The sequence below is a fragment of the Haliotis asinina genome, chromosome 15, assembly GCF_037392515.1.
Source record: "Haliotis asinina isolate JCU_RB_2024 chromosome 15, JCU_Hal_asi_v2, whole genome shotgun sequence".
Lineage (NCBI taxonomy): Eukaryota > Metazoa > Mollusca > Gastropoda > Lepetellida > Haliotidae > Haliotis > Haliotis asinina.
Genome location: NC_090294.1, coordinates 13,699,587 through 13,727,409, shown reverse-complemented (window position 1 = coordinate 13,727,409; position 27,823 = coordinate 13,699,587). Strand labels below are relative to the sequence as shown.

The window sequence follows — 27,823 nt, the reverse complement described above, 5'->3', positions numbered from 1 at the left end:
AAATTGGACTTCTCAGATCGCGTCCGGCTGGGAATTCTAGCGTCTAAAAAGCAAAGGGCAAGCATCTCCAACATCAGGTATGAAATGATAGAAAGGGGATCAACAGTTGTATCAAAATCTACAGTTAGAAGAAATTTGATTGATCTTAGATGGGAGAAAAAGACTGGAATTCCTTCTCCTCTCATGAAACAAGAACATAAAGACAGGCGTGTTGAGTGGTGTTTGACACATGAAAACTTTGACTGGGAAAATGTGATTTTTACTGATGAAAGCTCAATATGGGTATATCCCAATAATGTGAAAATATGGACAAAGTCTGCGTCAGCACCGTTGTATCGACGACCTAAATACAGCCCAAAGTTTCATGTATGGGGAGGGATATCCTTATTAGGAACGACCCCGCTGTGTGTGTTTGAGGGAAATCTGACAAGTCAACGCTACACTAACATATTAGATAATTTTCTCCTTCCAAGTGCACATGTGTTTTATGGAAATGACTGGATTTTGCAGCAAGATAATGATCCTAAACACACCGCAAAACATGCCAAGCAGTGGTTTCAGGAGAAAAATGTGACTGCATTACCATTTCCTGCATAAAGTCCTGACTTAAATCCCATTGAGAACATTTGGGGGATGATGAAGGAATGTGTGAATCAAAAGGGGTTGACAAAAATTGAAGACATGAAGAGAGAAGTGGTCCGATACTGGGACAGCATAACTCACGAAACACTAACCTCTCTGATAGGAAGTATGCCTACCCGTCTTAGACTGTGCCGTGAAGCTCAAGGAGACTTGATAAAATATTAAATTGTTACCTACACAACATGAAAAGGTCAGTTCACTTTCACAATACATTCAGTTTTATCTGATTTGTTCTCGTTTAATAATATGAAATGCTTTAGCTATTCTCAATAATTTTGAACCATACTGTAAATACATAAATCATTGTCTGAACAAAACTCCTCCAATGCGTTACTTTTACCATTTATAGTTGCACTACCCCAGAGTGGATTGTGCCCATGTACATCTCCCATAATAATACGGGCCTTTGGGAGTTGATCATATAGAGCTTGAAGAGTTTGTGAAACGTTGAAGACGCAGAAACATAGATAGTGTAAACGCAATGTGCAAAGTCGCACTGCAACAGCCTGACGATTAGTAGTAAGTGTAACTGGGCTATGTCCTGTCCGTCCTGTTTGACTAGAATGGAAGACCCTCCAGTTGCCCTGTCACCCTGAGGCGAAAAACAATGTTATGCACTGAACGAATGCAGGTTAAGAGCATCTGTCTCTTTCAGATAAATCTCCGGCAGACAGATCGCCGAGGGTGATAAATCTTGGATTTAAAGTTGCAGTTCATGGAAATTAGTCCTTCGTTCTCTACAATTCCACTGTATAACAGGTTCATGATAAGCTGTCTTTTGGGAGGATTTATTGGGGATCTATCTACCCCGTACTTTTTTGGTGGGCGACTAGCTATATGCCCTAGAACAGACGTTTTCAGTCACGTCCTCAAGGGATCCTTATAAGCTGTATAATTAGATTCTATTGTCTGACCCTTTGGGGGCTCTGCCACTAAGTTTTTTCAAAGAACCTGGCTTTGTATCTTTGCCTTTAAAGAGCTGTGTAGACTTTGATGTAGGCTGAGATGATGCGTCGAGATCAGAGGATGTTTCACATTGGCTTTGAGATGTATTAGGAACTGATTCTGTTGTTTGGATCCATATTGCAGGTGAGAATATCAGAGGAGATTCGGTTTCAACCCAGGTGAGGTTTGTCTGACAGCATACAGATGACGTTGTTTTAGTGGTTACTGCTTCTGACGGTGTTCTGGTGATAGAAGTATAGCTCTCCTTATGTTCTGAGCTTTGAACTAGTTTCTTTTTGCTTCCGGAAAACTAAAGTTTTGAGTGAATTTGATTTTATTTATCTCCATTTGATGTTTCCAAACAGGACAGCTATTAGAGTAGGATGAGTGATCACCTACACAGTTTGTACATTTTTAACATTAGTGTCACAATCTTCTGTTGTATGTGTCTTTTCAGCACAGTGAGCACATACAACAGACAATGTGCATGTATTGACGCCATGACCGAACTCTTGTCATTTAAAACACCTTAGAGGGTTCGGAATGTACGTGTCATCATTGATGTTACAATAACCTGCTTTTAGAGTTTTGGGAGAGGTTGGTGAAGAAAAGCGAAAACAGGTAAGTATTGGTGTTTGTATCAATATCATTCTTCCGCATTGTGAAACGTTTATCATACACCTTGATTGTTCATCTCAGAGACAATGTCAAGCTCTGTCATATCCGCAGACAATTACGATCTCTGATGATTCTCTTAATCGTATTGAGTGTTTTATGACCCGTAATCGTGACTGGAACGCCGACAAACAATTCTGTACTCATAAGGTGAGTGGCTTTTCCCACATACAACGAACAGAGCACCAGAACGCAAACATCTAATATTCTTGACATCACCAGCAAGGCCATGTATACCCTCGGATATGGCAAAGGGGTTCAACTTAAACGGAGTCTTGTCAACAGTGTCATTTACAAGAAATCGTGGCCAGTAATCAATGGGCCTGATCAGTATCAATTGGATCAGTGTCTAGTTGTCTTTTGGTATTTTTAATTCTTTGTTTTTGTTCATAAGCCATGGTTAATTTTCAGTAGTTCGTCATGCGAGTTCACCACCCACCACAGCGTATCACAAGGACAATGCTAAAACAAGTGGGTCTCCAAATTGCAGCACCAAGGATACTCGGGTGATATACTCCAGCGTAAGAGTTACAAAAAACAAATCCACCAGATTGGCCCATGAGCCACCGCGTTCTGGCATAAGACTTTAGGCAAAGTGCAAAACACCATACATCCAAATCATCAAAAAAAGCTTACGAGAACAAATGTGCCAAGACCAAAGGTTACCATTTTCAAAACAAATTTGTGTAATGACAAATAAATACCGGCCATAGACAGGGCTTGGCGTGACCAGCTGATTGATAGAATCGGGCCGATTCTACCACCCGTCTAGGTGAAGTAAGGGCAAAAGTGGTGCGTTAAGCAAACGGAACACGGTTCAGATTCCCATTGCCCTCAACCACCAGGCTACCGTCCTCCATGGACACGGGACGCAACCCACGGCAAACAGGTTGCCCAATTCAGTCGCCTCTTACGACCAGCAATGGGGTGCTGTGGACACATTCTGCCCCGGGTGCACACGGGAGAAGAGTGCTTAGCGTTACCCAGCAACTACCACGAGGATGTGGCTCTTTTGACATTTGAAACGTATTTTCTCTCTACTGGTTGTACTAGCAGGCAGGGTGTATGTTCCCTCCCCAAAGCCGGAGCTACCGTTGTAGTCGACTCTCTGAATTTACGTTTTGCTTGACTTTTCTTCATGAAATCTGGTAACCCGTTCTTAGTCTCACTTTTGAGAGGTGCTTGAACATTTGCAGTTCTTGAAAAGAACGTTTATTATTTAAAAGAATGACTGTGTATAAACGAGTGACAGTGTCGGTCGGGATTAACCCTGCTTTGAACAGAGAACCATGTATATCGCGGCATCGCAGCTCCTCCAAGTAATGCAAATGTCGCATTTAAAGTACATTTATCCAAACCAATGAGCATCGGTGTAGACAAACCTGAAGTCAAACCAACGGCCATGATTACACGATGCCATTTAGGAAGTGGTCAGATGCAACATATCATATTTGGGATTTCGAGGTGGCTGACTTTGTGTGCTGGCGATTAGGTGCCTGACTCTGAGGGTACGGGTTCGAATCCCGAATGGGACTCTAACAAAAAAAGTAATAGAATTTGTACTTTACTGAGGAAGTGAAATCCCAAATATGATACGTTGAAACCAACGGCCATTCCACATATCTAATGGGCGCAACATTACACAGTCGACTGTGGAACCTTAGACGAGAGGTGTACACAAATGATTCTATTACCGTCGAGATTTTATAGATGTCAACGTCTTCGTTGAAAGAATCACGGCGTTTCCAAGCATATGCTTACTCCTTCATCACTTCTAAACTTCCAAGACTCCTACATCCTCCGATGAATGCATAAGCAATCCACATTTGCCATCAACAAAAGTCTAGTAAAACGAAATGAACACGACATTAGTTTGCTCTATTTTATTGGTAGTACATTAAACAATATTTATTGATAGAACATTGGACATGCGATATTTATTTGCAGTTCAGTGAAAATGTTTCATTTAGAACACCTTGACTAAATCTGTTTTGCACTGGGGGTAAATGACTTTGTGTGTAAACCTATGTAACTCTGTATGAGAGCACTGCTTAAACCTGCACTGCACTTCAAACCAGGATTCTTAAAAATGACTTGTGAAACCCGGATGACATTTTGCAAAGCAATCTCAGCATTCTTAATAGTCTTCATGCACATTCTTTGACTCAGATTTTAGACTTACGGTTGCAGTGTACGACGGCACCTGGTTTACAGTTTTAGACATTTCTACTTACCGAATCATAATGCATGATATAAAGGTGAGGGTAGTTGTTAATGCTGTCAGTAATAAAGAATATGTTTAAATCCACAAACCATAAATACTCATTACTATTGATATGTGTTTGATTATAATTAACACTGAACATTGTACTAACTTTTAGGGCATAATGAATTCAGGAGAGATGTTAAACTATAGGATGAGTAGAATATCATCTAAATCAAGAAAGTACTTATAAAAACTGATAAGCTGACTGAAGACGTCATGGATTCAATTAACGTTATCTTACACCTGATTTCGCCAAACGATAGGAGGGGGTACATTCCGGTTATTCCCACGGGGTCCAGACACCTCCGTGTAGTTTAGGGTCAGACTTGGGATCAGCGTCAGGGAAGACAGGGGTCACTGCTGTTTTCTGGTAGTTGGCTAATCTGTTCAGCAGATCCTTGACAACGTCTGGGTTTGCCGCTGATACATCATGGCGCTCACTTGGATCATCTGGTATGTTGAACAGCCAGAGGTTCTTCAAGGCATCAACACGTTCCACAATCGGCTGCTTACCAAAATGCCCGGTCCTCTTGCCATGCCCTGAGGATGTAAGGAACTGGTTGTGGGGGGACATCATAAATGAAATCATAATTAAACAAAATTGATTTAAAAAAAACAACACCAAATCTCTTATGACAAGCATGGTTTGCTGAAAACCAAGTCTAACCCGAATCTTCACGAGTTTTTCAAAATGACTTTTACCACTTGTCGTCACCGAATCAATGGATAGACAGGTGATCAACAACGATAGTCAGCAAAGAGTGTCTACTCACCTGGACTTCCAGTGATGAGCTTCCATTTCCCAACTCTTATTGCTGCACTGATCCGTGTATCAAAGGTGTTGTTATAAAGCTTTTGTCCTTGAGGTTTGGCAAGGGGGTCAATATTGTGCAAGATCTCCGTCCTTGGACTGGCACTATTTTCACTGAAAGAATGGCAAACTGATACGCTTTCCATTGGAAGGTAGTATAAACTTGTTATGATTAATAATTTGCCATGACAAAAGGTATACGAAATCCCATCAGAACCAGCAAAACACAACACAGGCAAGTCTAAACTATTCAGTATTATGAATTGAGCATACAAGAGCAAGATACAAAGATTCACAACAGGATTTTCCAGTACAAATCAAACGTCAAATCTAAAGTAATGGGTCACAATAGTTATCTTAAATGTTACTCATCGAGCGGTCAGGAACAGGCCTGTCTATTTTGTAGATCAAGCTTGACGAAGAGGCAGACAGATGTAGGCAGGCCTGTATTACTCTGAGTCATTGATTCTAGAGCATTCCAGTTAAGTATCGAAGCTTCGCGACACAGCCCGTGTTTACCAACAATCAAATACTCATATGCAGAGGAAAGCCGAAAGCGAGGCAGCTCTAAAGCGCTACCTTAATAGATGTGCCAGTAAAATACTATTACTTTGATGCAAAATATGACCATTCATAACTATCACTCAAAACTAATAATTTTCACCCAACAATAAATATCACAAAATCAATAATAATACAAATTACAGACAGCACATACTCATAACAGTCTCCCCTTAAGGAAAAGAATTGTAGCAAGATAACTAACATAATACCATGCCCTGTATTAATGCGAATAACATGAAAAACATTTTGCACAACTACTCTGATATAATGTAGATACAAGCATACAACATCATCAGGTCATAAACCTTTACAACCTGGAACATGCATCAGCACAAACAATGTCTTTGTCTTTAATGAGTCTGATCACAAGATTGAACCCTTGCAAGGTCAACACCACCTCATAAGACTTTGATTCTTGTTCTCCATTTTATGAAGAAATGTCAAGGAGGCATTGTGATCAGTAAACACTTCATTTGGCAAAGTAGTGGTACCTAGGTACACTTGAAAATACTGGAAAGCTTACAAAAGACCTATTGTCTCTTCCTAACGGCAGAATAATTTGTCTGATGCTTGTCAAACCTCTTGGAAAAGTAACGAACTGGATGTTCAATTCCTGAATCATCTTCTTGAATCAGGACAGCACCTGCACCTACATCACTTGCATCAATTTGCAACTAAAATGCTATCTCAAAATGTCCTGCCTGCAATACTGGTGAATTCATGAATATGGCTTTGATTTTGTCAAATGCAGTGTGACATATGTTATCATGCTGGAATTTTAGCTATATCCCCAAAAAGGTTTGTAAGTGTTGATACTGTGAGCAATTTTGACAAGACTTACTATAATAGCCTACCATTGCCAAGAATTTCATGAGTTCTCTTTTGGACTGAGGTACTGGAAAATGTACAGTTGCTTCAACCTTAACATTAACTGGCTGTACCTGGCCATGCCTTACAGCATTCCCTAAGAATTCAACTTGCGCCTTCCCAAAGTCAAACTTGGCTAGTTTCACAGTCAGTTTTACTTCTGACAGTCTTTCGAAGAAAGCAAGAGCTAACTTCAGATGGTCTTCCCACGCCATTTTGTAATTGTTGACATCATAAATGTAAGCTTCGACACTATCATGACGAGATGTGACATTGTTCACGTGTCTCTGGAGCGTCGCTAGTGCATTCTTCAGACTAAACGGCATCAGTTTGTATTGATGAAGTTCATCTGGTGTAGCGGATGCCGATATTTTCTTTACACAGTCTGTGAGTGGAATCTGCCAGAAGCTTTCAATAAGTCAAACTTACTTATACACTTAGCTCAATCAATGCAAACGTCCACTCCTGGAATAGGATACGAGTCATTTCGTGAGAGTTTCATGTCAGCACAGCAGCGCCAAACACCTCAAACACTTTTCGGCACTAGAATATATGGTGAACTCCAAGGAGTGTCACTGGCTTAAATAATATCATTGTCCAGCACATCATTCACTTCTTTCTGAAGAATTTCATTTTTCACAAGATTCATCTGATATGGGTGTTGATTTACGGCCACAGCATCACCTACATCTATGTCATGGCTAACAACATTAGGTTGCCCAGGCACATCAATATGACAACTGACATACTGCTCAGAGGATAAATGTCATAGTTTCTCATCAAGGTGACCTAACTCATCAGAATGTCTTCACTTTGGTGAAACACTATCACTAAGGTCATCACACTTCACATTGCTAATCATCAATGTTGTCAACATGTGCACCGTTGTCTTTGGGACAATCAATAACTGGGGAGAGTGTGGTAATACAACTGACATGTTTGGTTTCTAACCTGTCATGATATTTCTTAATCATGTTTACATGACAAAACCTCTTTTGATTATGATGATCAGGTGTCAGGATGACATAGTCTGTATTGCTAAAAGGTCTCACTTTTGACTTTCTGTCATAGTTTTGTATAACTTTTGCTTGTGAAACTTTCAAGTTTTGTCAGGCCAGCTCAATTGCTTTTGAAAGTCTGTCACTAAATGTAGACACATAGTCTTAAAGATTGATCTCAGGATTTTGATTGAGACATTGTTCTTTTAAATGTTTCTGTGGCCCACACACACTGTGAGCAAATACAAGCTCAAAAGGTCTGAACCCTAAACTTTCCTGAACTGACTCCATGACAGCAAACAACAACAAACGCACACCCTCATCCCAATGAAACCTTGCGAGTCTGGATGATAAGCACTTACCGGAATGGTTTTTAAGGGAGCGGACAAGAGCAAGATTCACGAGTGTATTTTCCAGTACAATGCAACTGAGTCAAATCTAAAGTAATGGGTCACAAATATATTATATATATATATATATATATATATATATATATATATATATATATATATATATGTATATATATATATATATATATATATATATATATATATATATATATATATATATATATATATATATATATATATATATATATATATGTGTATATATATATATATATATATATATGAAGTCTTGTTTTTTTAGTAAGCAACAGTTACGCTAAATGTTACACTCAGGAACAGGCGTGTCTATTTTGAATGTAGCTCAAGCTTGACGAAGAGGCAGACAGATGTAGGTAGGCCGAATGATGACCCAACTCCTGTATTACTCTGAGTGTAAGTCCATCTGTGTCGTCAACACAACAACCACCTGCAGACTTATATATATATAGTCACTGATTGTTGAGCATTCCAGCGAAGTTTCGAAGAGTCGCGATTAGGCTCGTGTTTACCAACATTCAAAAACACATACTCATATGCAGAAGAACACCCAAGAAGTATAAGACTACAGAGTGAAGACCGTCCATTCTCAGCAAAAGGCTTTAAGTGGATACTCCCAAGGTTTAAAATGTACAAGGTTTAAAATGGCATGTTCAAATTCAATACAGAGGTTTAAGTGCTTTGAAAAAGCATTTGAAATTGATTTGATTAATTGTTCATGCACCGTCAGTTCTTGTGTAGCATCGTCTACAGTGTACTCTGTCTAATTTGGGCGAGCTTGAGACTGACTAAAAAGTCCTAATTAGACAACAGTTAGAGAGACATTCCCATATCAGTGCCAGCAGGCTCAAATTATTCCCTGGTCATTTGGTTGCAGAACTGACGTTCGCATGATTTGAGATTACATAATCATCTTAATTATGTTTTACAAGTTAGTGTTAATCGCATCAAAGGTAAAGAAGCGTTCTGCCAGACAAAACACGCAAACCAATCAGCGGGTTGTATATTCAAAGTCTGTTGGCCAAGCAGACTTCTTGCCCAATAAATAAGACAAAGTACTAAGAAAAGTATTAGTGTTGGTAATGCTGCATTTGTGTTTTATTAGAAGGTGCTAAATTTAATACATTTGACTTTTATTGGAAATACAACATTACAACGAGATTCAAATGCATTAACTGAAAACAAATGGGTTTCAATAAAACTATAACATCAGCAGCAGCTTTTTATGTATAATCTTGACGCTCCAAAGAATAGACAAAAAAAAAAGAATGAGATAATACTTCGCTAAATAATTGAAACTGAAATGCAGGATTGATAGGTGGCATCATTAGCGGAAAAAATGTATAATACTATCCATATCATGACATGTGCAGAAGAATATTTCCTTTGTAACATCAGAATAAGTAATACTGCAGTTATGTGATGATTGTAAATCTTAGATCTTAACTGATAATTCACTGACAATAACATGGTGAGCCACAACTCACTCAGTTTTGGGACTATGACATACAATCCATCATTCTGACCATTCAGTCTATCTGATTGTCAATCTTGCACCCAACACTTCTCAACACTCAAATAGGTTTCCTTTGCTCTATGCTATCATATAGTCAACTGTAATTTTTGAAAATCGATGTTTTAACATTGTGTGCACTACGATAATGACAATGACAAAAATATCTATGTGCGTTTGATTACCAAGCTCACTGATAAAACACTGATGTAAAAGATGGTCATCTAATTTGCCAAATCCGCCATGTATTTAAAACCATACATAAACCACAGAGGCTTATACAGAGATCGAATTACTTGTTGGATTTGACCACTGGAAGATCATCAGGTACAGTAGTATATTTATATTTCTTGTCTGGGCCAAAGATCCTGTCATGTGGCTTGAAGACCCCACCAGTGGTATATGTAATATATAAACTATGCATTTGTGTTTGTTTCCGTTTTAAAGCCCACAGCAGATCATAACATGCACAGGTGTGTGTGTGTCTGTGTCTGTGTCATGAGGTTTTACACGAAAGAACTTTTAAAGTAGCGCAGAGGGATATGTTGTCACTGCCAGGATCTTAAGACCTTCTACTGACCTTATACAGTGATAATACTCCTTAACTGACAATGAATACATGTGTGCTAACTTTTGCCTTCCAAGGCCTTGCGGTAATATAAGCATGGGATAATGTGAGACCTTTAAAGCATTTTAAAACTTCCATACTAACTAATCGGAAACAGAAGAAACACACACACACACACTGTGTATCATATATGTGTGTATGTGATAATGGTAGCAAAAGACTCATTTTACCCACATTTATTAGCCAAACCTTGACGAGACTAACCAATACAGCAAACCAAACAAGGTAAAAAATACCAGTAAAACTACCAAAATATCACAGCATTTAATCAAATGATATCTCTGTTATCATGTATTTGAAACACAATACGTATTGTCACTGTTTGGGTCTTAGAACTACATAAAGTACTTTAAAGTAAGAGAAAGGTATATGTTGCCACTGTCGACATCTTAGGACTTGTCTGAAATGACCTTTATAAACGCTCAGACCGCAGTGCTAACATTAATTATCTTTATCCTAGTCTTATCGTTCCAAACACTGACAGTGATATAAGCATGGGTTTAAGTAGTATAGGGAATGATAGTCCGAAAACACTTTTCAAAAACCCCTCTAAAAAGCCTCATTTAGTAAATGAGGCTTTGGTGGGACCATTAGCTCTTGCTACTATTGCCCCTACTACAAAGCCACGCCATCACGTTTACCGTGACTTGGCAGGCGGTAACACTGTGCCGTACGGTACGATCAATAATTCTTCTCTTACAAACCCCCTACCCGGCCCATCCCTCAAGTAGTATAAGTTAGGTTCGTCGGATTTCATATCCACTTTATCTATGTTGTAAGTTTTGACTGACCATATAGGATCGGTGGCTCGCTTACGGCTATCGCCCTCGTGTTCCCCCGGCTGGTATAGATACCTAACTAAGGCCCTATCTGGTATCTGTTTCTCCTTTCCACGCAATGGAGCAGACGACTCTGCTAACACTGATTTTAGTTTGATAGCGTCTGCCGGTTTCTTACCAGTGAGCCGGGTTACTTCATGGTTGATTGCCGACACCACCTCGGGTAACCTCGCTACCCATTCGGTCGATCGTTTTCCAGTGGTTGTCATTTCCCTAGCATATTGATGACCGAACAAGCGCTCAGCCAAAGTCCTATTAAATCTCTCAACTATAGCTTGGCTGCGATGGGCTCCGGCCGTGCCACGTCTGACCTTTGTATCGTGTTTGGCTAGCAGTTGTGAAACGGCACCCATGAACTCCCGTCCGGGATCAACTTGCAGCTCTGTTGGCCAAGTCAGCGGGCTGCGTTTGTATATGCGTTCTAATCCTTTGGCTACTTTGGCCGAATCTTTCGTGGTCAAGGGTTCGGCTTCCTTGTAACGACTGGCTACGTCCACTACGGTTAAGGCATACTTGTACCTCTTATCATGAGGTAGGAACAGTAGGTCTGCCTGGTGAATGCTATTAGGTATGTTAATTCCGAAACTCCTTCTAGGTACGTAGCGTGGCGCCGGCAAATAGATCTGCCACAGGGCTTGTTTTTCAAGCCACGCTTTGGCTTTCTCTGGTGATACTCGTGCCATTTTAGATAGATTATCTACTGCGCTAGCTCCTTTCCAATATCCACGCGGGCTGTAATAAATAGCCTCAAATTTTTTCATGTCCATACGCGTATGTGTTTATACCATCAATAGCTATCCAACGTTTCGTGTCCATAGGCGATAGGGACGTCTTGTTTATAGTCAGTCCGTATATCTTATGTCCATCACTTCTAAGCGTGTTCATCTTATGCCTAAAGGTACGGGTCTTGAACAGGGCCTCCTTGAATCTGGCGTGTTTGATGTGTTGTTTCACCACATACTTCTTAACCCCTTTAGCTTTTCGGATCTCACTATTGTCGGCTTTCAATATGGAGTACATCTTAGGCCTCAAACCTATGTACTCAGCTATTGGCGTGCCAGCACACTCGTCCTTCATCTTACCTAGGACCTTTTTATTTACCGTGCTGTGTATAGTATGGGTCTTAGGATAGTCGCTGGTGTCGTATAAATCGATGTGTTTTTTCATGTCCTCGTACACGTCCTCGGTTCGAATCTCCATCAGCAGGGAATCTGTGTCAGTGTACAGCACTTCGCACCTGTCGCCGTACTGTTTCTTGAGCTCGTTGTAGTAAAAGTCGTACATCAGGTGTTTGGATAAATCGAGGATACTCATCCCAACGTAAACAGGTCGGTTGAATTTTATGTGGCTTTTCTTCATGTGTATGGCAACTAGGTCGTCTGTGAATATTTTATTACGGTTGAATGCCGGACTGGCTATCAATTTCCTGAGCTTGTCTTCCTCACTAGATCTAACCAGTTTCACGGTTACGCGTTTCCTCAGGTTTTCCATAGTCTTACCAAACACCGAGTTGTTCATGAGCTTGTAGAGATTTTTCTCAAAATCACTGGTGGCTTTTTTTCGTAGGTCTGTGTTCATTCTGATGTAGGGCTCCATCCATGGGCTCTGGTCGAACATGAGCACCCTGTGTATTTTGGTCAGCCTCATACCCAATGACAGGTACAGCTGTAGGTTGCGATAGTGAACTATGTACTTGGTCTTATTCATTAAGTTAGGCACGAGTTTCTCAACGTCCGCCACACGACCACCTGACAAGTTATGTTGGTACTCAGACATCCAGTCTGCGTTAACCTTCATACGTTCGGGCGCAAGGGGATAGCTGTTGTGCGATGTGTGTAATTCCTTGGGATACTCTAAGTCAACTTCGAGGATATACCCTTTGTTCGAATCTGATGCAATGCTCATAACATCAACGTTTGGTACCCATTCGAATCCTCCTGTAGGTAGATACTGGCTCATGGCCCAGCCGTACAGGTTATTTGCGTCGAGGTAGAGAATGTGATTGGTTGGTTTGTTAGGATCGTAACCTTTCACGTATTGATTATTTGCTTTAGCGTATCGTTTGGATGCCATGGAAATCCCACCTCGCAAGCCTTTCTCAATGAATAGGTGCATGTCGTAATCTGTAAGCAATTCTAAATTAACTCCTGTCTTTTTAAGCAAGGCGTCCCACGACAGACCTGGGCTGGTGTAATACCATGCGGGGTCGAGTTTATACTGCTTGAAACATGTTTGCCGAAACGTCTCGAACACGTCGGCTAACAGCAGTACATCTGTCCTCAAGTACAGATCGTGATAATCACCAAGGTTCTTACAACCCAGTTTATTCCATACGTTAATCGCGTGCGAGTAATCGTCTCGTGAGACGGACGCCTCATTCAGCTTGCTATAAAAGCAGTCGATAGGAGGTAGTCTTGTCTCTGTGAACTTAGCCCAACTATCCATGTACTCATATGGGTATACGCCCTTCCTCATGAGCAGGTGTCTAGTCTCGGCGTCTGTGTATCGATCTGTGATAGGGAAGGTATTGTTGGCCTTGACCAGACTGTCGAGTGACGACAGGAGGAATTGAAACGAGTCAATGAACCTAAGTCCGTTTAAGCTGAAGGAGATGTATCTCTCCATGTTGTTTGGGATGCATGATATATTACCATCGATTTTCGCGATGGCCTGCATGATCAAGTGAGAGTCGTATCCTCTCAAGTTGTGAAAGACAACGGGGATGTTTATTGTCTTAGGGTTGATTTTAAGCTTGAGGTTGCACGCGTTATGAGCGGCGCCTCTATACTTACCAGTTATGTGGCAGTGATCTCTCACCGAATCACCGTTAAGTGGCGAGTCGCACACGTGACAGTTAGTGCTACTGGCGTGAGCTAGCATGTCGGCTCTGGTCATACGCATTGGAGCGATTTTATACAATACATTCCTAATAATTTTTTCTTCCTCCTGCAAGCACTTTAGAAACCTTTCAGCCGCGTCAGGACCCCTATACACTACCGGAGCTTTCGTTTCCCCGTCACAACGGACGACAATGTATCCAAACGAACAGGCTATATGCTCTTGTGTTTTGTGTGTGAAGGCACCACTGGGAGCCTCGCCGGCGGCAGCCACTAAGGCTTCGAAGTCGGCGTATATTATATAAGGCACAGACATTTGGTTCTTGTGGTTACTGAATTTTAGGATATTTTCACCTTCCTTAGGCATGTCGACTCGTATGGCCGTCTGCCCAACACCTTGGCAATCCTCCAGGTGGGATTCTAATAAATCAGCCCGACTGAAACAGTGTAGGCATCGTACACAAAAGTGTTTTTCCCCAACGTGTTTCGACTGGTCGTGCAACAACCGGCTGAGATGTTTTATCCACGTGTAGTGATACGTTTCACCTTTTTGAATCATGAATAAATTAATAACTTGACAATCCTTCACCGGGCTGACCCTGTGTATTATTGTTGTATTACCTTCGTGCCCAAAGACATTTATAGCCAGATTATTCTGTTTTTCTACTTTAGTGATCTGGGATATTGGGGTGGGTTCATCTATACCATCCCAGTTGAGCCCATCGTCCTGTGGATAATTAGAAGGCCTGTTCGGATTAGTGGCAGCTGGAAATAAGGCTGACCTGATAGATAACCTCAAGCAATCGTTTCCTCTATTCTTAACGTTTACTATGGCTTGTTTGTTCTTATAGTAGGGAGGCAAGGCTAGGTATGACCCACCTCTGAACGGCACGTATTTAGCTATATCTAGATAGACATTATCGATTTTATCTACAGCCCACCCGGACCCCATGTGTGTGTAGCGTTCTAGGTATTCTCGTATCTGCTGAAAACTTGTATTGATTGATGTGTCAATGGTCTCTGCATGTGTGACGACCTCTTGTTTACCTCGGAAGTAAGGTTGAACATACTCAGTGGTACTCCCAACCTGCTTATCGAGTGACATTTTCACTGTGATCTGAAACTTGATACTTCCTAGATTATTTAGTTCCTGGTTGACCTTATCAGCTATCAGAGGCTTAATATCTGTAATGTCTATGTTTCTATCAATGTGCATGCGCCAACCTCTCAAATAATTGCCTACGGCGTGCTCAGTGCGCACAAACTGTAGGTCAATAGCTCTATTCTGTCGTAATAATTCTACAAGCTGTGGTTTTCTCATACGAGAATACCCGCCTAAACCCAAATCGTGTGCCTCGGCTTTCAGTTGTTTTACAGTGGGTACGGGGGCATGTGATAACAATGCGGTTAACCCGGCTTTCCCCAGTTTTGAATAACCCGTGTATCCAAGCTGTTTCGCTTGAGCTTTTAACTGTTTTACCGTAGGAGGGAGTTCTAAACCTAGTAATCTCAACAATGCTGGCTTCCGCATTCTAGAATACCCGATAACACCTCTCTGCTTTGCGGCCCGCTTGAGCTCGCGCACAGTAGCCATAGTGTTTACACCTAAGAGAATCAATGTCTAATTGGTCGGCAGTAACTCTTAAAAAATATTTTCTGGTGGCCGGGTACAATTCTAGACATTCTGTCAAATCGTCCCACGTACCTGGTAAAATATATAGTGTGGCTGTTTCAATCCAGTACTCACCTTGGTTATAGTATTCCTTGTATTCACTTATACTCGAAAAACGTTCTATATGGTATTGAGACGCGATATCCCGCTCCCATTCGAAGGGGTGAGTATACTTAACACCCTCTTTAATCCATACCACGTCCACTATTATCTTAAATCTGAAGCTGCCCCATAAAGCCAGTTCATATTTGAATATGTTTTCCACAGACATAGCTATACATAGGTGTGTATAATCTCTAATTGGAGTCTATCTTGAGCAGTCGCCTACGTTCTTTTATGTAGCCTTTTTTATTCTCGTATATGAGTTGATGTCTGACTACGTTCGCTCCGTGAGCTTTACATAAACAGTAGTGTCCTTTAACCCCGATACCACACACAGAACACGTGTAGTTAGGACTTCCCATATGGAAACAACAGAACCCCTGATTCCTGCATTTCCTACCACAGGCCTCGGTCTTCCCCATAAGTATATATTCACATCGGTATGGAGCGGGTCTCATGTTTACTTATATAGGTATTTTAGTTTAATTGCTTCGCAACCAACGCAGTAGCTGCTATACCCAACACTATGAAGCCCAGTTCACGATTCATTTGTCCCTTGGATGGTGTGTAGTACTGAGCGAGTGTGGGTTTATTGAGCGCTTCCAATCGTTTACCAGTTAGTAGATAGTATTCTTTCATTGCTTCATCAACATCGTTGAATGTTTGAACGGCATGGTTTTCACGCGTGAGTTGTTCGTTAATAAAATCGATCCTCTGGAGGCGTTTTTTAGCGTACTCGGCCTGTGCTCTTTGTAATTTCTCAGTAGCGAGATCGTGTCGCTTCCTTTCTTCCTGTATTTCAGCCGCGTGATCATCTCGTAGTTTCGAGAAGAGGTAATTACTCCCGGAAAATGCCAGGGCATTCACTAACGCCCCACCGACCATCATAGCTATCGTGGCCATCCCTATATTTATTTCATTATATTATCAGGTATTATTCCTTGTTTTACTAGGATGTCTTTTGTGGCCATCGCCATACCAAGGTTCATTATGAGCATACCCATATCCTGCAGGTTGAAATCTAGCTTGATAGTTGGTTGTTTAAGCACCATTTTAGTCAACCGAGCGTACCCTACTGCTAGACTGGCTACCACTGTGGCGTGGTATGCGTCGTTGACGAACGTTTTCCCCTCAGACATTATGTATATGATATAAAATATTTTAAATTATAACATGATATGCGGGTCAATAGTGGGGGATACCCCCATACCCCCACTGTTGGGGGTTACCTCACTGTTGGGTTGTGGCTCACTGTGGGAGGTGTATAACCATGTTATAACCACGGCAGCAGTTACGCCTACAGCCAACAACAGTCGGGTTGGATTGGTCACTTTATGTTGGTTACACCACCGTTTTTTACCGGCAGCTACTCTCTTAGGATTCTTCTGTCTGGTTACTGTTGGGGGCACCCCCACTGAAGTGGTCTCCATTGTCACCTCGGGACTCACTGGTTCCGTCACCTCGGGACTCACTGGGGTTTCCTGTGCAGCATCCATCTATACTATTATTATTATTCTTTCTCTCAAATTGGCAATGTTTTGCCGTGATAATCGCCGCCGTCACTGGAGCCAACAACATACCATATTTGTGGTACAGCCCGCAGCTGATAGAGCTCACGGCGTGTTCGATAAAAGGGTCTTTCTCGAGGTCCTCCCACAGGTAAAGTCGGCGCTCTGGTGGAATGGGAAGGAATTGTGATACAATACCGGTGTATATCTGGGTCATAGCCGATCCTATTGTCTTTGTCATTTCTGCTCCGAGCCGGGACTCGTATCTAGCGTACAGCTTATCGATTTCTTCGGCTGACATTTTGTTAATTTTATCCGGAGTGTAGTCTCCAAAGTAATGTTTGGCTTTGCCGCCAACAGCCAACGCCACCAGTTTCTCTCGCTTGGGGGAATCCCCAGTTGGGGAACCCTCCACAGACAATTGTTCGAGTAATTCCTCACACTCCATCTTATAATATAACAAGTAAGATTTAGTTTTAACTATATAATACCCGATGCAGACAAAACACAGAGAAATGAAGGTTAAGTTGCACACGACAAATACTTCAAATATCATAGCTATGCTTAGCATTTGCTTAGCTTTGCTTAGCTTTGCTTAGCTTTAGCTTAGCTTTAGTATACTATATATGCTACTGGTTGGTCGGTCTTTAGAACGAGCTTAGCGTGTTTAGTTTCAGCGAGCTGTTTCTTCACCCGTTCCCGTTCTAATTTGCTCATCACATCGTTCTCTCTCAAACACTCCTCGAACGAATCCCTGTCCTTGCAGTGAAATAAGGCCACCCATCGCGTCTGCTCCCTGAGGTCTTTCAACACCGAGTTGAACTTCTGTGTTAGCACCCAGACGCTGTGATTTGCATGCCGGCCGGAGAAGGCCAGGTACGATAGCATGTCTCTCTTTTTTGTTATCTCACGATTAGCGCTGCAGTCGTCCAGTATAAACAGCGTCGGTTCCCCTTTAAATTTCTCGTGAAGAGCTTTCAACCAGTCCTGCAGGCGTGTTCCAGGGTCGATTTTGTGTACGTCAGGGTCCGTCATTACCCAAGGTCGCGCGTACGTTTTATTCATACCTAGAGTAGGACACATGATAACGATGTTATCGAACACATCCTTGTAGTAACCCTCCAACATATCCAACACGAAAACGGTCTTCCCACAGCCAGTCTGCCCGCATATGATAGCGCAGTGTGGGTCAGTGGGTAGGTGGGGGAGACCCCCACTAGTAGATGGCTTGCACGAATCTCCCATTGTCTATATTAAGTTGCGCGTCCATAATTACGTACAGATATAATTTCAACTTACCAGCGGTTTGGGCCTTCTTATTAATCTGGATGGTTATCCCTTCGCTACCGTTATCTATACGACGCCCGCTACCGTGCAGTTTATCATCATCCGTGGATCGCATGTCCAACCATAGGGCGTACTTGGTGGTCAGGTATTCACCGATCTGCACGGAGCCGAGGTCCAGGTCCTTTGTTATGTAGTCCCCAACTGGTAGCTTTTTTATCTCATCCCACTGCTGGTGTGGTCTCATACCATGACTGAACAGCTGGTTGGGCACGCCCTCGATAGTCACTTCCACCTTTTCAATCTCGGGGTTGAAAAACTTCTCGCTGTCCCTCCGGAATGGCTCGTAATCCTCCACGGGGACGACCAGGATACCTTTCATCGATCGCGCCGGCACGTTCAGGTTGATATTCCACACAGTGTCGCTCTTATCTCGCACGACTGATCTATGCCTCAGTACGCGATCGTACAGGATAGCCATCTTCCCAGAGTACTGGCTTCGAACCTGCCTGGCCAGCTCCGGGCTAGTGACCATGTCGAACTCCAGAGAGATGTTGTCTATGGCATAACTGGCCTCATCACCGTTCGGCGTACGCACTACTTTGCTATAGTCGTTAAACGTGAGCTCGTATTCGAGCCTATCACCCAGCGCGGCCTGGTAAAACGGCGCGTGTCCCGTGAGCAACTCGAAGTCGAGCGGCACGCAGAATCGATTCCCGTATGCTAGAGCGATGGCCTTTTCACCGTCCGATAGCTTGTCTTGTTGGTCTGTCGTGAAGACGTATCCTATGCGCGCCCGGGTTGATTTGCTGATACCCTGGTACACATCATTGACTCGTTCTCTCTCGCTTTTCCAGAGATCCTTGTAGCAGTGAAACACGTCGCTGTCGTCGATGCTCAGTACCTCGTTACCGCTGATCTTGACGGTCGTTTTCTTGATGATAGCTCGACCCACGTTCCGCACTAGCTCGCGTTTGTCGTTGTCGGAGGTCAACGTGATATTGAACGCCAGTCGAACAGTGCCTGGTACAATGAGGTCATTCTCACCAAGGTTTGGAAATCTAACCAGCAGAGTTTGGTTCTGGTCTATCTTGCTGGGATTGTTGGTGATGGTCACCGACTGTCGCACGGCTCTGGCACCTAATGGCTCTCTCAATTTTCTGAAAGGATCTAATTTTCTACCGTACATTGTTATATAAAAGAAATATATTTTTAATACTAATGGATGAAGACATACCTATGGATGATATGCGGGGCGCTAGTGCCCAGGTATACGATGATGACCAGGAGACCTCATTCTCGCAAGGTGACGAGCTCCTTAAAGGCGCCGTCGACGATTATTACGACGTAGTTGAAAATAAATCCAAACTCAAGTCGTCGGGAAGGTACTATAACAATTTTACCTTCGATAGCAATGGCACGCTGCGTTTGAAAGCTCACCCGGGGATTGATCTCTTTCATCAAACAACGAGAAAACCGCTTGCTTTATCAACATTGGCCGGTAAATATAAGATTAACTTTGTCCAAGATGAACTAGGCTTCACAGATTACGGTGGCGCGCGACCTAAGCAGTATCCTCCGAAGTTAGTTCAAGATCTGGAAGGCATCAGGGACGCCCCATCGGATCAAAACATGACTTATGATATTAAAAAGGTGTTGGCCGACTACGAGAACGAGCCCTTCCCGGGGCTTAAAAGTACCTTTAGGGAACTGCGGGGGTTGGACCTGTTAATGCAAACCATTCGTGGTCATCTCTGGAAAAGCACAGCCAAAATGAGTGAGATAGACGACCACATCGCCTATGAAAGGAAAAAACTCGGTGAAACTGAGGACGAGGCTCTGAAAGCCCCCATCGAGAAACGAATACGTGATTTGGAAGAAGAAAAGAAGGTCTGGTTGGAGACAGCATCCTCCTTCAAAGAAAAGCTTCGATCCCAGGTCAGCCGTATACGGGAAACCATCAATCAAGTCCTCCACCGAGACACCACGTTAGCAGACAGGATTCGGATATTATTCCGGGAGCAAGGGATCACCATCGCCAGCATTCTAACTGCATTGGGTTTCATCATATCAACCCTGGTGGTGTCACTAACAGGAGGTACTATGGGAGTTCCCTCCACACCTGGCGGCGGCGGAACTCCAAGTGGCGGTGGTGGTGTTAAAGACTGGATTAAAAAACTCGGGGAAGGCCTAGCTAAACTGGCTGGTAAAGCCGCCGAAGCCCTTCCCGGCATCCTGGGTAGCATCGTCTCGTGGTTGTTGAGCGCTCTGTCTAAAACTGCCATGTGGCTCAGTCAAAACCTGTGGGCAGCCATCGTCGCCGTGGCGGGTCTGGTGTACGTAGCGGCTAAGAAATCTTTAACCAAATAAGTCCCAAAGTTACCCCACCAACCACTAAAGCTGTTTTATTATCAATATGCTGTTGATAGGTGGTGGAAACCCCCACACCCCCCGGGGGTACCTCCACATGAACTTTAGGCTCCGGTGGTGGCGCAACTATACCCGTTTCACGTGGTTGGGTGTGTGGGATATGTGGGGTGTTAATATCGGGGTTGATACCCAACTTTTGATCCTTCGTGGCTATGACTATTTTGTTGTTATAACCCACCACTTTTTTTATTCTCAGTTGCATATCACTCGGGGCCATGTACAACCCCACGCCGAACACGTAATTGACTTTCGATCTGGCGTATTCTAACACGTTTTGGTAACGGTCGATAGCCCGCGGGAGATCAACTGGAGAATTGATAGCATCCTCAACGTTGGAAACGAATTGTGTCTGAGCGTCGTAAGCAGTTCCCTTACCGAGGATGTTAGAACGCGTCATCGACTGCGCACCCAACAGCGCCCACACGTACGTTCGAATCGAGTCGTTCAAGCGTATTGTACCAGCACGAGTGAATCCTTTCGATGTTTTTGAGATCATTTTAGTCCAGGCTGTGGCTGCATCAGGACTGGTTTGCTTTATACAACTGACATGGATCTTTTCATTCGTTGTGGGGCCTGTAAATGTATGCCGGTTTGGGTTGTATGAACCATCTTTAGAACCGGCATAATATTTTCCGGACCTGTAGAAGTACACGAGAACTATACCGAGACCATGGTTCACACCAGGAAGGCGAAAGTCTTTATTCGTTGGAATCTCAAACTCCCCACAAATACGTTCATAAGCGCGTCTATCATAGGGGTTATTCGTCATACTCCACGCTTTATCTTGGGGAAGAGGAGCACTTATTTCCTTTAATATTCGTCTCGTTTGATAATAAATATGAAACAAAATAACCGCCTTACTCAGTTCGTCTATACCGTAGTCTGGTGTCACACCCGACCCTGTCGTCGCACACCACACAGCAAAGTTTAGTTGGTTCTGCCAAAACTGCATTGGGTTTTGATTCCAGTTTACCACCGCCTGCGCGTTATTAACGGACACGACATACTTTTCAAAGATATCAATAAAGGTTGTTTTAAACCCCGTACCATCTGCATTCACCACGATTTTCAAGTGTGCTAAATCCATATTATAATTTATAATTCATATATTATAATATGTACATAACACTTCCAGGAATAACGAGCGGTGAGGCCGTTCAGCTGACGCACGCGATCGATAACACGTCAGGTCAACTCGAAGTCGCACTCTGCGATATCACCTACCTACCGCAATGGACTAACATTAATATCAGCAACAATAAGCTGTTCGTCAGTGGAACTCGCAGTCAGATAACTGACGGCTACTACAGCGTGTGCTCTCTAAACGATGAGGTCTTCAAACCCCTGGGAGCCGAACTCAAGATGAACGACTCAAACGGTACAGTGGTGTTAATCAACAATGGAATAAACCCTTTGAGGCTCGGCCGACCATTAGCAAGGATGCTCGGTATGTCTCCTGACGAGATAAAACCAACAACAACCGTCACAGGTACGAAGTTACCCGACCTAGTACCGTACCGAGAGCTATACATTCATCTCAGTCAGGTGAGCACAACGTATAACATTCAAGGAGGTCACCCTTCCACTATACTGAGAGCAGTGCCAGTGAAAACTGAGAAATTCAACGACGGTAGAACCGAGTCATTTTCACCACGGCAGTATAAGAAATTAACCCAGGGCAACATACCTGAGCTGACAATATCGGTGTTAGATATAAATCATAATCCTGTAAATATAGGATACCTCAGCTTAACGCTTCACGTAAAATGACCAGCGCACAAGGACCCGGAGTGAAAAAATGCGTCAATATCGGGATCTCCGACCTCGGAGACACACGCGGTTTCGACGCTCCCGGAGTAGATGGTAAAACGTACGCCTTGCAACTGAAAAACAACATTTACAAACGCGTTGAAGTCTCCTCCGGTGGAGCCCTAAGCGATGTAGTAGATACCACAGGAGCAACAGTCAACACTAAATACACCCTCGTCAACACCGGAGATGACAACTGGAGAATATACCCATCGTTCGGGGGTAAACTATTCGACTTAGACGATGTTGAGAGAACTGCCATCGAAAAGAACCGGCCATATAAGCTCGTCTTCACCGAAGATGACAAGTGGGTGTTGTTAACCGATTACGACAACTACTGGTTTCTCAATATTAAGCTCTTCTCCCCCTACGTGTTCACTGATAACAAAGACCACTACCTAAACAAAGTCGTGAACGATGGATTCCTGCTCGTGGCTTACGTCCCAACTCAGAGACGCAGCGTAGTCGTCAGCCCAATCGGCAATTCACCACTCCACATGCTATCGAGTAAAACGGGCATACAAAACGTGACATTACAGTTGGTGTCTGAATTCGAAGGCGTGGACAAAATACTAGATGGTATACCATCAAACACAACACTGGTCATCAGAGTCTACCTAGGGGAATCATCGGGGGATAACGTCGAGATCGTGAAGGGGGTCAAACTAGGGTGGGAGAAACGACACAAGAATCAAGTTTGCCACGTTTACGTGCGGGTGGGTGTCGGCTCCAACACCAGTCTGCAGGGTGTCAACGTGATCGTGGAAAACAAGATATCACTAACCAAGATCTTCCTACCTAACAACATACACTTTATTAGTATGAATTTAATCCCTGAATTATTAACAGAAAACCAGTTGAAAATTATATAATAATATTATAATAATGACCAGTCATCATCCCAACACTACGCTTAACGACCTGGGAGATACAGAGGGATTCGATCAGCCTGGTGAGGAAGATGAATTATACATCCTGCACTTCAAAGACAACGTGTACAGTCGGGTGTTGTTATCAGATTTTAAAGAGCCCAAATGGTTGCTCAACTTAACAATCGCCTCACCTTATATCATATTTAACGAAGATAGTATTTCTATCTCTGAGATTAAGAACAACGGTACCTGGTTCTCAAATTTCATTCCGCATGGTTTATCAAATCCAGTATATAGGTGGGGCGGGAAAAAAAATATGTTACGGGTAAGAGGTAAATTAACAATTGGCAGTGATGGGGGGGATGTTATTATAAGCTCCAGCTTCTACACACTCATCATAGAAGTCTCCTTTACGAGATTTGACGAGGAAAACTCCTTGAGAGGTCACCAAATTTTACCCGGGTTGGTAATACACTGGTATGCCGAACACTTAGACCAAGATTGTCGTATTATTATACAAAATAATGTTTCAGCCTCTAATCTAACCTACTTAATAAGCCTGCAAGGGGTTTTTATTACAACAGACTATTTATCTATGAGAATCACACCTATTACCTTGAATGATAAGCTATCCCTTGTTGGCTTCAAATTCATTGATAGACTATTAACTGAAGCTCAATTAAAATATTTTTCATAATATATATTATAGGATGGGTCTGTACCCAGTTATAGAGGAAGTAGCGAAGACGTTGGAAACCGTAGATGGGTTCCGCTTGAGGCAGTTATGTGATGTGAAACGTCAACTAGAACAAGACCGTGACACGCGGAAAGCACTATGTAAAAAATATAATAGAGTTTTCAATATCGTGGATGGGGCTGACACTACCCTTATGGCAACCAGCATGGGACTAGGGGCGGCAGGCGTTGGGTTGTTAACCACCATCGTGGCTGCACCTATAGTGCTAGGTATTGAAATAACGGCTGGGGTGACAGGGTTGGTAGGGTTGGCGCTTAAGTTAGTATCACGCAGACTTAATCGTAAGGCATTGAAACACGACGAGATAAAGGTTCTGGCTGAAGCAAAGCTAAACACAGTGAGTGAGCGAATTTCCACGGCACTGTCTGACAGTAAGATCTCAGAAGAGGAGTTTCGTTCAATCCTATCTGAACTCAAAAAATATAACGAAATGAAACAAGATATTCGATCCAAGTCTCGTAAGTCTGCTATCAGCGAGGACGAGAAAAAAAGGTATATAGAACAGGGGATACAAAAAGCCCAACAAGCCTTTATTACGAACACCAAAGAGATCATAGGCGGTTCACGTTAAACTGTTTCCTCGATATAAACATAACATAGCCGTAAGCGAGCCACCGATCCTATATGGTCAGTCAAAACTTACAACATAGATAAAGTGGATATGAAATCCGACGAACCTAACTTATACTACTTGAGGGATGGGCCGGGTAGGGGGTTTGTAAGAGAAGAATTATTGATCGTACCGTACGGCACAGTGTTACCGCCTGCCAAGTCACGGTAAACGTGATGGCGTGGCTTTGTAGTAGGGGCAATAGTAGCAAGAGCTAATGGTCCCACCAAAGCCTCATTTACTAAATGAGGCTTTTTAGAGGGGTTTTTGAAAAGTGTTTTCGGACTATCATTCCCTATACTACTGTTTACCTCATTTTCTTCCACTGGTCTTATATATGGACATCTAAAATAGCGGAAAGGACAATTGGTCTTTTATACATGCCAATATATTGTCCTTTTAAGACCGTTTAATGACCTTATACAGTGCTAATTACCCCTTATCTGACAATGATTACATGTGGACCTTGTCAAGATCACAGATGATTTCGTTTATATAATTAGTTTATGGTACTGTAAATAGATGTAGTATGGTATTGTTAGAGTGTGTTATATATTGTTGGGAGTTGTTGTTAGATTATGTTCGGTAATACTATGGGAACAGGGTTATGTTCAGGGAAGCGTGACCAGGTATGGCCAGAGAGCTGGGGTGTTAATTTGTAAACAATAGAGAGGTGTTGAGTAGCTTGGGTATGGGAGGTCAATATAAATAGTGAGGAAGGGTAGTAATCTGCACAGTCAGCCAGAATCACCACTGTGTTCACTTGTATGGGTTCAACTTTTGTATGGGATTGCATCTCACGCTGGCTGGCGTAAGTTTTTATTATCATTATTACTTTTGTATTTATTGATTGAGTAGATGTAGCAAGAAATTGTTTTACTGATGTAGTATTTCTAGATATATGTGCATATTGTAACACTATATAGCCACAAAGCCATTCAAAATTTGAATGTTATCGTTCCACAAAAACTGTTCCACTTTCAAATATGTAAATCGGAGTAAAGTACATGCATAAAGTATAAGACATTGACACATGTCTTACTGAGTAACTGTAGTTACTTATATTGTATTGTAGTGTCCCGGAACTGGCCGGTTATCCTTAAAGTAAGGAGAGGGGTATTATCTCCGCCTGTAAGGAGACAGACAAGAGTCTTCCCTGTTGTACAAGGAGCATGTATCTCCTAGTAATGTGAGATGTGGATGGCACAGCCATCAACCATTACACAGGCCCCTTAAACTCCGTGAGGGAAACCATCGCCTGGGTGTGAGGGATACCACACAAATACCATGACGTCACCAAGTGGAACCACAGTGCACTGACATTCTGATTACATTGTAAAGAGAAAGTGTTCTCTCTGAGTGGCTAATTCCTTTATTGTTATTTAGTTCAATTGTTTAGTTTCTGATTGGGATTATATGTAATCATTATCTATATTAGTGAGGGTATTAGGATTTTAGTGTAGTTAGTAGTAGTAGTAGTATTATTAGAACTTTAGCAATATAAGTGGTAGACAGAACTGTATATGTAGCTAGGTTAGGTAATTAGATTAGTTAGTTGTATTTGCACCTGTAGAATTAGTTTAGTATAGGTATTGGGGTTACTTATATCTTAAGGGGAGGAATAAAGTTTTGCAAAACAAACTATTCTTCTGTTGTGGTTACTTTGGTATGTGACATTTTGGTGGCAGCGGTGGGATAATTAGATTATTTGTCACTATCAAAGGGAACCCTAGTTGTGTTCTGTAGCGCATTTGATGTAGCGTTGTTGATTGTATATCGCTGCAGAATCTTTGTGTCCATAAAGAAGGGTTAGAACATACGGCACCACTTCTGCGTCCTTGAGTGTATGATTTGGAATTCAAGGGTGGAGGGTGTATTGTGGTTATTGGTCAGTTAAGGCCATTGGTTCGTCGTGAACATTTTGAACATTGGGATATATGGGAAATCACCTCCGGTTTTATTCTTGGTAGGATCCCTATTTATTCCAGACAGTTTGACTTTTTGTGTACCCTGCTTTGCCCTCATACAGACAATTATGGACATTGACAAACTTATCAAACTGGGTCAGAGTTTAGGGTATGAGAAAGATGATTTGAGAGTGTTTGTGAAAGAGCAAATGGAGTTGGAGAATGAGAAAGAAAAGGACAGGCTCGAACGGGAGGAAAGAGCTAGGGAGCGGGAGATTAAAAAGTTAGAACTGGAGGAAAGAAAGGAGAAAGAAAGGTTAGAATGGGAACGAGAGAGAGAACGATTAGAATTGGAGAAAGAAAAGTGTAAAATACAGTCAAATGAAAGAATAGAACTAGCCAAGTTAGAAAAGAGTGCGGCAGGAAATCAAGAAGGGCAGGTAGGAGAGAATAGATCGGCAGCCATTCCCAAGATGCCTAAAATGCCTCCATTTGACGACCACAATGACAATATTGATGCATATCTGCAAAGGTTTGAACGTGTAGCTACAGCGCAAGGCTGGGACCCGTCCCATTGGGCAGCTTACCTGTGTACTCTGCTGAAAGGTAAGGCTTTAGAAGTATACTCCCGGTTAAATGCCTTTGAGGCTGAAAATTACAATGCAGTTAAAACTGCGTTACTTAAACGCTATGAAATGACTGAGGATGGATTCCATCAGAAATTTAGGACTGCTAAAACTGAAACAGGTGAGATTTTCACACAATTTGTAGTTAGAATTGAGAACTATTTCAACAGATGGATTGAACTAAGTGGTACACAAAAGACGTTCGAAGGTGTGAGAGATTTGCTGCTGCGTGAACAGATTTTGAATGTGACTGGAAGGGATCTGGGTATATTCTTGAG

The 27,823-nt window shown here is 42.4% G+C and overlaps 1 protein-coding gene across 1 annotated transcript in view; it reads right to left on the bottom strand.

Annotated features, from left to right (window-relative positions):
• Nucleotides 1-4,130: 4,130 nt before the first annotated feature.
• Nucleotides 4,131-27,823, bottom strand: part of LOC137265327 (arylsulfatase J-like) — a 34,257-nt gene continuing 10,564 nt past the window's right edge. The window contains exons 7-8 of the mRNA XM_067800696.1: nt 5,302-5,453; nt 4,131-5,068 (exon numbers count right to left, since the gene is read on the bottom strand). Of these exons, the coding sequence (XP_067656797.1) occupies nt 4,809-5,068; nt 5,302-5,453 (412 nt within the window). The 3' untranslated portion in view covers nt 4,131-4,808. The remainder of the gene's footprint in view (nt 5,069-5,301; nt 5,454-27,823) is intronic.